This window comes from Canis aureus, chromosome 4 (assembly GCF_053574225.1).
Source record: "Canis aureus isolate CA01 chromosome 4, VMU_Caureus_v.1.0, whole genome shotgun sequence".
In the NCBI taxonomy this organism is placed as follows: domain Eukaryota; kingdom Metazoa; phylum Chordata; class Mammalia; order Carnivora; family Canidae; genus Canis; species Canis aureus.
The window spans coordinates 20845313-20855281 of NC_135614.1; the positions used below are offsets into that span (position 1 = coordinate 20845313).

The following is a 9969-nucleotide window of genomic DNA, read 5'->3' on the forward strand; positions in this document are numbered from 1 at the left end:
CCTGAACAGACAACCCAGTCAACCCATGACCACACCCATGAGCACATTCTTGACACACAGAAACTGCGATATAATAAATTCATGTTGCTTTAAGGCACTAAACTTGTTGTAATTTGTTATGTAGCAACCAAAAAACAATGTAAGTCACATGCCTACCCCTACCCCTTGACCAGAAGAGGGTGAGATATCTTGATTAACAGCTGAAGAAAAGCTGTATCCAATCGAAGAGGAGCGGTCCTCTTTAAGCACAACTGAAGCATCATCGTCAGTTGAGAGGATGGATACTGGAATAAAAAAGAATCAGAACTCACCTGCCACAATATATGCGATATCTGACATCTCATAGGCCTTTAAATTTCAACTCACAACTCTCCCCTACTATTGCCTCTGTCTACGGCTATATATACCCACTTCTTTATCTACATGCCACTGGGCCAGAGACTTTTTTGTTGTTGTTGTTGTTTAAAATAATTTTTTATTGCCCAAGATATTCTTTTTCTTGTGTCTTATTTTGTTTGTTTTCTTTTCCTTTTTTTTTTAATTTCTTTTCATTGGGAGTTCAATTTGCCAACATATAGCATAACACCCAGTGCTCATCCCATCAAGTGCCCACCTCAGTGCCTGTCACCCAGTCACCCCCACCCCCCACCTACCTCCCTTTCCACCACCCCTTGTTCGTTTCCCAGAGTTAGGAGTCCCTCATGTTCTGTCTCCCTCTCTGATATTTCCCACTCATTTTCTCTCTTTTCCCTTTTATTCCCTTTCACCATTTTTTATATTCCCCAAATAAATGGACCATATAATGTTTGTCCTTCTCCGATTGACTTATTTCACTCAGCATAATACCCTCTAGTTCCATCCACGTCAAAGCAAATGGTGGGTATTTGTCATTTCTAATGGCTGAGTAATATTCCATTGTATACATAGACCACATCTTCTTTATCTATTCATCTTTCGATGGACACCGAGGCTCCTTCCACATTTTGGCTATTGTGGACATGGCTGCTATAAACATTGGGGTGCACGTGTCCCGGCGTTTCATTGCATCTATATCTTTGGGGTAAATCCACTGGACCAGAGACTAACAAAGAATACATGAAGGTGTCCAAATCTAGTAAGAACACTGCACTAATACAACTAATTACAGTCTTGAATCTACCATTAATTAGTTACATGACCTTGGGACCACAGTTTCCTGTCTGTCTGTATTGGACTAGCTTTAATGTCTCTTCCAACATTAAAACTATGATTTTTTTTTAATTCAAAAATAAAACCACCAAAATAATTCAAAATAAATTGTGATTGCTATAAAAAGAATCCATCTGCTCCTAAACACATGCCCTATCCCCCTCAGTATTCTGCCTCTGAAAGCAATACCGAGAAAGGTTTTTAAAGAAAGCCACAGATACTTGCCTTCCACACCAAATTAGCTTACTATAAACTACCATATAAAAGAATCTGAGGTTAGTAAAGAGGAGAAGGCAATCAGAATCACCAGGGGATCTTTACAGAGTAAAATGTTCATGGTTGAAAATCAATGTTTTATGATGTTACTGTCATGAATCATAATACATTTGTTATAATTACATTAGACCCATGTATTTTTTTCCCTTAGCTGCCACTCACTGCATTACACAGTAATGCTAAAGACCTAAGATTGCATCTAAAAGAATTCATTTGTAAAAAAATTAAAAAATTAAAAAATAAAAGAATTCATTTGTAAATTCACACTTTTTGAAAACCTATCATAATTTTATCTCTTGGCTCATTTTTGCAATATGATAAATCAGAAAAAAAGGCAATTTCATTTATTAGCTCAAGCAAGCTGAAAATCAAACATTAATGCAGATGTTTCACTTCTGAAATTTTGCAAAAAAAAAAAATTAATCACGGTCATTCTCACCAAATACACATTTACTTTATAATAGATTCTTTGCCTTTGCAGTCTTCCCCTTCCCCCAAAATTAAACCAGAAAATGAGCATGAAACCTTCTGAGATTTTTTTTGGTTAAACTATTTTAACCATAATCAATTCCCATTACTATCAAGCTTTTTTTTTCTTTTCTTTTTTTAAAGATTTTATCCATTCACTCATGAGAGACAGAGACATTGGCAGAGGGAGAAGCAGGCTCCCTGTGAGGAGCCCCATGTGGGACTCGATTCCAGGACCTGGGGATCAGGCCCTGAGCTGGAGACAGACGTCCAGCCGCTGAGCCAGCCCGCGGTCCCTGCTGTCAAGCTTTTAAGCAAATCAGGAGAATTCCTAAGAGGGGAAGGGGGGTTAAGGAAGAGAAACAACTTCCAGTGAATATTATCATTCAACTCCACAGAAAAAAAAAAAAAAAAATTTAAAGATTTCCAAATCAAGATACAACTAATGAAACAGTATAATTAGATGATAGGTTATCTCAGAGTACATGTAGAATCCAAGAAAAGGATTAAATAACAGAAATCTATTTCTTCTTGGATAGTCTCTACTGGAAAAGTGCTAAATAAAGTTCACATATATGATAAAATTTATGCCTGGGATCGTTGGAAATAACTCTGTTCCCGTATGGTAGTCATAGAGAAACTGGGACCGTTCCTGTGGCCTTGCCAAAATGAAAAACAAAAGATAAAAAGTCTAAAAACAATCCCAAACCAGATAAAAAAAAATTCATATAATTCTTAAGTATTTTGTTCCCCTTCCGCAATTAAATCAGTTTAGACCCTCAGCACCATAATTTCGGTCTGAGAAACGGTGTTGAAAGGTCTCAAGAAGATTCACCCATCGTGAGGTCCCTTGCCATTCAGGTTTCCAGAAGGCAAGGATTTGCCTACTTGATTTCTTTTTTTTTTTTTCTTTTATTTTTTTAATAAATTTATTTTTTATTGTTGTTCAATTTACCAACATACAGAATAACACCCAGTGCTCATCCCGTCAAGTGCCCCCCTCAGTGCCCGTCCCCCATTCACCCCCACCCCCCGCCCTCCTCCCCTCCCACCACCCCTAGTTCGTTTCCCCGAGTTAGGAGTCTCTATGTTCTGTCTCCCTTTCTGATATTTCCCACACATTTCTTCTCCCTTCCCTTCTATTCCCTTTCACTATTATTTATATTCCCCACATGAATGAGAACATATAATGTTTGTCCTTCTCCGACTGACTTACTTCACTCAGCATAATACCCTCCAGTTCCATCCACGTTGAAGCAAATGGTGGGTATTTGTCGTTTCTAATGGCTGAGTAATATTCCAGTGTATACATAGACCACATCTACCTGATTTCACACTGGGAGATTAGATGGTGAAGTTTCTTTCCAGGAACAGTTTTAGAATTGTAAAAGTTTGAATTTAAAAAGAAATTTAGAAATGTTGTGAAAGGTTCCTTTTTTTTTTTTTTTTTAACCCAAATCGTGCATCAACAGCTAGAACTTGCAGGGGGGAGGTGGGAGGTGGGAGGTGGGAGGTGGGGGGTGGGGGAGGTGAGGGGTGGGAGGGACGGGAGGGTCCGCGCGCGCGGGGAAGCGGCTGCGCATGCGCCCCGGAGCCCGCCGCGCTGAGCCCGTCTCCCGAGTCGTAGTCCGGACCCGCCGGTTCTGAGAACGTTAACGGAGTTAGCTCAAAAATAGGATCTAGCGCTTGCAAGGGAGAAGACTCATGGTATTTAAAGGTAGAAAGCAGACCTAATACGCAGAACTTGATTCTCAAACCACGTGCAAGGCTCCTCAATACTTGAGAGAGCTGAGACCACACCTAGAGCCCGGTTTCTCGCCGCAGGGCTCAGCAGGAAAAGGGCCCTCGGGGGAAGAATGGAAGAGGACCGCCCGGGAGGGGCTCGGGCAGCAGAAGCCACAGACGGCGGCCCGGCCCCTCGCGTCTCCCTCCCCTGCGCACAAAGACGAGGGCTCACGGCCACCCCCACGGAAAGGCGGAAATTTTCCAGAGCGCAGGCCCGCAGCACTGAATAGGATAGGTCTTTGTTTCACGGCTAATCTCCATTACCTAACGAGGAAGTGGGAGGGCAAAAACCAGGTCCGCCACCACTAGGCAAGCAACTTTGCGATTTTCGGAGCTCAGCGAAGGGAAGAAAGGTTTCCCAGACCTTCTACTTAGAGGAGTTTAAACTACTTAAGGGAGTTTCTGTTAACTTCTGTTTCCACGGTATTCCTCACGCAATTCGAGCGGACGGCCCCTGACGGCTCTGAACCGAGCTGGGGAGTTTGGCGGCTCCGCCCTTTGGTGGCCGTGGCGCGCCTGCGCGCACGCATTGCACTAAAGTGTCTCTGCGTTTCCCTCGCCTCCGTGGCAGCGATGGCCGAGTGGTTAAGGCGTTGGACTTGAAATCCAATGGGGTCTCCCCGCGCAGGTTCGAACCCTGCTCGCTGCGGAAGCGGGTGGCTTCTTTTTTCCTTTTTCAATATATGCTATTAAGTAATAGTCCTTCTCTAACTGCTGCATTCCCTTCCTGCTGGCTTAATGGCTCACCTACAGAGACGTTTAATATGTTAAAGAAAAAAAAAAAAAAAAAGAAAGAAAAGCCATTAAATGTGAGTGCTGCAAAGGTACACAGTTTACGCTAAAGGGAAAAAGCAAAAATCCTCCTTTGTCCTAACTGGCAAGGTGATGGTTTTAGAATTCTGTTCCTCAATGTGAAAAAAAAAAAAAAAAAAGTTGGCAAAATAAAAATAAATACTGGCGCAATTTTTGTAGCTATCACAGCCCAAACAAGCTATCATATTAAAACTGATAGCAAATGAGGGGATGGGTTAAAAAGATGATGAGCACAGGGTGATGTATGGAAGTGTTGAATCACTGTATTGTACACCTGAAACAAAACACTGTATGTGGACTATATTGGAATTAAAATAAAAACTTTTAAAAATTTAAAAAAACAAACCTGATGCCAAGGCTAAAGCTACTTCTTCTACAATGCCAGAATCAACATCAACAGTTCCCCACACTGTATCCAAAAGTGGTAGGAAGATGGGAAATAAGAATGTTTAAAAGTGTGACTTCTAAAGCATGACAGATACATCCACAGAATGGAACACTGCATGTGGCCACTAAAATGACAGTGATGACCAGAAAAGACCTTCTCAGTTTTGCCAAATGCAAAATGTTGCACAGACTGGAAAACAATATATAAAATCACATTTTTGTAAAACTATCTATAGAATCATTTTTGTGGAATGAATGGGAGAAAAGACTGAATGGTGGCTGGAAAGAAATAATCAAAATGTTAGCATTAGATATCTCTGGGTAGTGGAATCTGGGAAGATTTTAATATTTTTAACAGATACATTTTTGCTTAACTGAGTTTTCTAAAATTTTTATTTTGACTGAGTGTTTTTTAATAATAAAAGAATGTAGGAGGTTAGTCTTTGAGACTGTACACATCCCCTTCCTGCTCCTTTTCACCCACTTTCACGATCTTCCTCCCACTCCAGGCTTTCCAGGTGCTCTTATGGAGTTCCCTAACATCTCAATGCTGGGGATAGTTTTCTGTGGTGCCTGAAGGAGATTCCACACACATTGCCCCCATCCCATGTGACACCTGGCTGAACATATACACTTACCATATCCACATCTTCAATCCATCCTCTCTGCCCAATCCTACCTCTTCTGGCCCCCTCATCGAAGTCACTTCTCAATGGCTGTATTGGCTTCCTAGCTGGTCTCCTTCCCTCTTTCAGTCAGGATCACATTTCAGCTGCAAATAACAGAAAATCCAACTCTAGTGACTTAAAAACACACAGGGCGTGTCTCAAGAAATCAGGAAGTAGGCAAGTCTCAGATGACAGAGGGAACAACGCTCTTTCTATCATCTTGTTCTGCCATTTTAATGCATAGGCCTGGTCCCCTGCTTGTTGTCTCTTCACCCTAAGATGGTTGCTATACCTCCAGAGCTCACATCTGTTCAGCTAGGAAAGGAAGAGACAAGAACCCTCAGGTTGTGTCTCGTTTACTTGAACTGTGTAACATGGCTGTCACTAGCTACAAAGAACTCTAGCTGAGTATAGAGCTACCCAAATCAAAATTGGAATTTTCAGAGGTAAGGAAGACACATGGATACTGAGTGGTTAACTAACTGAATCTGCCACACCCACACCCCTCTAACTGGGAAGTCAAACATGTAGGCATAAAGCCTTCAAAACAAGTCCCCCTCTCTGCCTTCCCAGCCCCCTTCCCTGTCTCCCTTCTCCTTTTGAGTTATTAGCAGGCCTCCCAGCACTGCATGCTAGGTCATGCCTTTGAACCTTTCTACATATTCACATACAAGTACCTGGGATATTTTTCTCTTGCCTTCATCCTTCTCCCCTCATTAGGAAAATAGGGCCGCCCATCATTTGAACTCCCCTTCTAGTTAGAGGACTTTCTCTCTTTTTGAATCTAGGTATGAGGCTGCAATCCATCCTCCTGCCCCATCATAGAAGCTGAAAAAAACACATATTTACTTTTCAGGATTAACCTCGGAGCTAGGGAAGCAGACAATCAGATGTGCCCACCTGCAACTTTCAACCAGAGACCAGAGTCATTAATGCAAAGAGGCAGGGAGGGTGAGGATCCAACCTGGTGATAAGCAGAGGCCTTGGTGGCAACCACAAGCATTACTAACAGCTGCAGGGCCAAGGTTACAATTGGTTCAGCATCAGTGACACTACTGTCTATACCAGACTGGTTTTGTGGTGTCATTCTGAAATGATCTTGGACTGTGCCTTACTCCTCTCCCATTCTCCAAAAGTAGCTTTGCAGCCTCCCTGGTAATTCTATGAACTATTCAAAATCCTTACAGTAAGTTTTCTGCTTAAATCAGCCCCAGGCTTCCCCTCCCCCCCCCAACTGCAGATATATCTTCCCTCCTCACCTCACCATCACCTGATAGAAACTCATGTTTTCTTTTCAAGTATCATCTTGGGGGTAAAGCATTCCTGCAATCCCCCAGGCTGACTCATAAGACCCTTTTATATTCTCCTATTCCCTATTATAGCAAAGACCATGTTGAAATATTTCTGTCTGGTTGCCTGTCTCCCCACTAAGTGCTATTTCCCTGCAAATATATAAAGGGGTCGTGTCTCTCATCTTCATAGCCTGCCTGGCACAGAAAAGACACTCAATAAATTTGGGGTGAAGAGCTAAATAAATATGCAAGTTAAGCACACAAAACCACCCTCTGCCCTAAGAATCTCCCAGAAAAGGGGATGGAGGAGGACAACAGCCATTTTCCTCTTGAGAGACATTAATCTTTGTCTATGAGTTAATATATAGTATCCTCCTCTCAGAAAATTTTTAAGAGAAGAGAGAACAGAACCCCAACAATGGGGGCACCTGGGTGGCTCAGCAGTTAAGCGTCTGCCTTTGGCTCAGGTCAGTAATCCTGAGGCCTGGCGATCAAGTCCCACATCAAGCTCCCTGCGGTGAGCCTGCTTCTCCCTCTGCCTTATGTCTCTGCCTTATGTCTCTGCCTCTCTTTCTGTGTCTTTCATGAATAGATAATAAAATATTTAAAAAACAGTATATCCCTACTTGCCTTCCCTTTTCTTATTTTTGCCTCACCTTCTTTTACTTTTTCTTCCATTCCCTTGTCTTCTAGCACTAAAAGAGCAGATTTGAGCCAGGAAGCAAAAGCACCTGCACCACCTTCCTCTCCATGGGTCAACTCCCATGCCCATTTCCCTGAGAGTGGTTCACTTTCACTCTGGCCTCCATATAACCCGATCTTAGCTCTCTCCATGACAGAGAATCAGAGAGAGGAAAATCCATGGCGGATTTTAGAGGGGAGATGTGGAAGAGGTTCTGCAGTGCATTCCTCAGAGGAAGGACACTACTTTGACTTCTCTTTTCCATGTTTCTCTTCTCCCGAGTCCTCTAACCCCTTCACATTCCTGCGTGTCCCCTGGAGCCTGCTTTCTCCAATCCAGCTTTACAAAATGCATGATCCTGAAATTGCCCCTCCAGATCTCAACTTTTTCACTTTTTTATGGCACAGAGCAATTCTCTGTGCATTGGCATCAGTGTGCCCAGCCATCAAAGCCTCCCCTTAGAAGGCAGAGGAGGTTATAAATATGACACCGAAGTCTCCTTTTTCTCTAAATGTTTCTCTACTCACTTGTATAAATAAAAGATAAATCCTGAAACTTCCCAGAATCCAAAGGTTTTAAATGTAAATAGACTAAGGTGAATTTTTTCAAATGCAGAACTCATAATCATTCCTTCCCTTCTAAATCCAAGTCCTTCTCCATGTTCTTCACCCAGTTAGTGGCATCTCCAGCCATGGAGCTGGACACACCCACTTGGACTCACCCTGATACTCCCTGTTCTTCACCACATTTCCTATCCTACTCAAATGCCAGTAAGTTTGTCCAGAGTATACTCAGAATCCACTGTGTTCCAAATCTACCTCTATCACCCAGTCTAAATCAAATGACCTCCCCCACTCCTTCCACTACTTCTCAGTCTCTTGTCTTCCATTCTTCCTCTCTTTCAATCTGTTGTCCATTAAAATTTTTTTTTCTTTAAAATGCACATTTGATCTTATAACCTGCCTCCTGAAAACCCTTCTGGGGATTCCCATGTGCTCTTAACACAGACTAAAATCCTTAGCATGAATCCATGCCTTCCAGTGATCCAACCAGCACACCTATTAGGTATCTCCCATTCGTTCTCTAGCCAAATGTATTGTCCTTTCTTTTATTTTTTTTTTTAAGTATTTAAGCAAAATTTATTCGTTATGCTTCACAATCAGGGGTAGATTCCAATCCATCATTGCCCTGGCACATGTCAATTACTATATAAAAAATCAAATGCAATGTCAAACCCAAAGCCTCAGAGGAAAGAGTTCAGTTCCCAAGAAACAGTGATAGCTTAACAATGTAAAACTTTTATCTAGAGTACATAGGCATTAAATTAGTACTGCTGAAACAATGCATTGAGGATTTACAGTAACACCTGGAAGTTCCTTCTAATGTACATATAAATAGAATCATGGAAGCTTCTTGTATTAACCGTTTTATGGCCTTCAAGATTTAATGAACCGAATGAAAACTGAATCTGTTCATATCCCATCTTTTACATCTCGGTAAGAGAAAATCTATTCTCATTTTCAAGGTAGAATTTTACATGTCCATACTTTTTAAGCCACATTTAAAGAAATTATCTCTTATCTAATCTTGGATGTTGTCTCTTCATCTTGTACATGAAACTCCAGTAGATTTAATAAGACATTCATCATCTAGTCAAACCCTTCACATGTTCTTCAAACCAATCAAATTTGGGATCCTCAACATTTTGTGTCAATAAAATAAGGTGTGGAATTAGCAGATTCAATGAAGACCTTTATTTTTCCTTGTCACACTGGATGTCTAGACGCCATTTGGATTGGGTTTAGAAGATGGGGAAGTATAGACGTTTCTTGGCCTGAGTCTTTTAACAGTAGAGATGTAGAAGGGAGAATGAGATCACGAAGAGACTGGCTGTTGACAGCAGAGCACCGCCAGTTGGTGTGGTGGTGGTATTTGCTGGATTTGGGGCAGTCGAGGTACTCTGGGAGGAGTTACTTGAAAGTGTTACAATAGTTGTTTGATTTGAATAAATCTGCGTGGGTAGGAGCAGCGCCAGGAGCAGCAGCCCCAGTCCGAGCCTGGCCACCATCGCTCTGCCCATGTCCGCTCCGTCAGGGTCGGTGCGCGGCGCGTGTCCCTGGCTGCGGGGCGAGTGGAGGACGCGGGCTCGGGGCGGGCGCAGGCCTGTCCTTTCTTTTAGTTCCTTGAAGAAACCAAACTCTTTCTCAGCTTAGGACTTTAACACATGTTCCAATGTCATCCTCCCCTTTAAATTGGTCAGGTCCCTTTCTTATGTGATTCCATACCATTTTATTCTCTCTTTTTTTTTTTTTTCACAACACTTACCATACTATGTATTACATTAGTATGAATATTTGCTTGGTTTCTCCTTGCGTGTGAACATGTGTATGGGGTGTATTGTGTATGTGCA

The 9969-nt window shown here is 42.1% G+C and overlaps 1 protein-coding gene and 1 non-coding gene across 2 annotated transcripts; one reads left to right on the forward strand and one right to left on the reverse strand.

Annotated features, from left to right (window-relative positions):
* Window positions 1-4284: 4284 nt before the first annotated feature.
* On the forward strand, window positions 4285-4366 carry TRNAS-UGA (transfer RNA serine (anticodon UGA)). Its single transcript has one exon. It is a non-coding gene; the product is annotated as a tRNA-Ser (tRNA).
* Window positions 4367-9290: 4924 nt separating this feature from the next.
* Window positions 9291-9719, reverse strand: LOC144312262 (signal transducer CD24-like). The gene has a single exon (XM_077894697.1). It carries the CDS (start codon window positions 9637-9639, stop codon window positions 9403-9405), a length of 237 nt encoding a protein of 78 aa, XP_077750823.1. The 5' UTR covers window positions 9640-9719; the 3' UTR covers window positions 9291-9402.
* Between the last annotated feature and the right edge of the window lie 250 nt (window positions 9720-9969).

Coding starts and splice junctions, on each gene's coding strand:
- LOC144312262 (XM_077894697.1), bottom strand. CDS start 9,639: ATGGGCAGAGCGATGGTGGCCAGGCTCGGACTGGGGCTGCTGCTCCTG.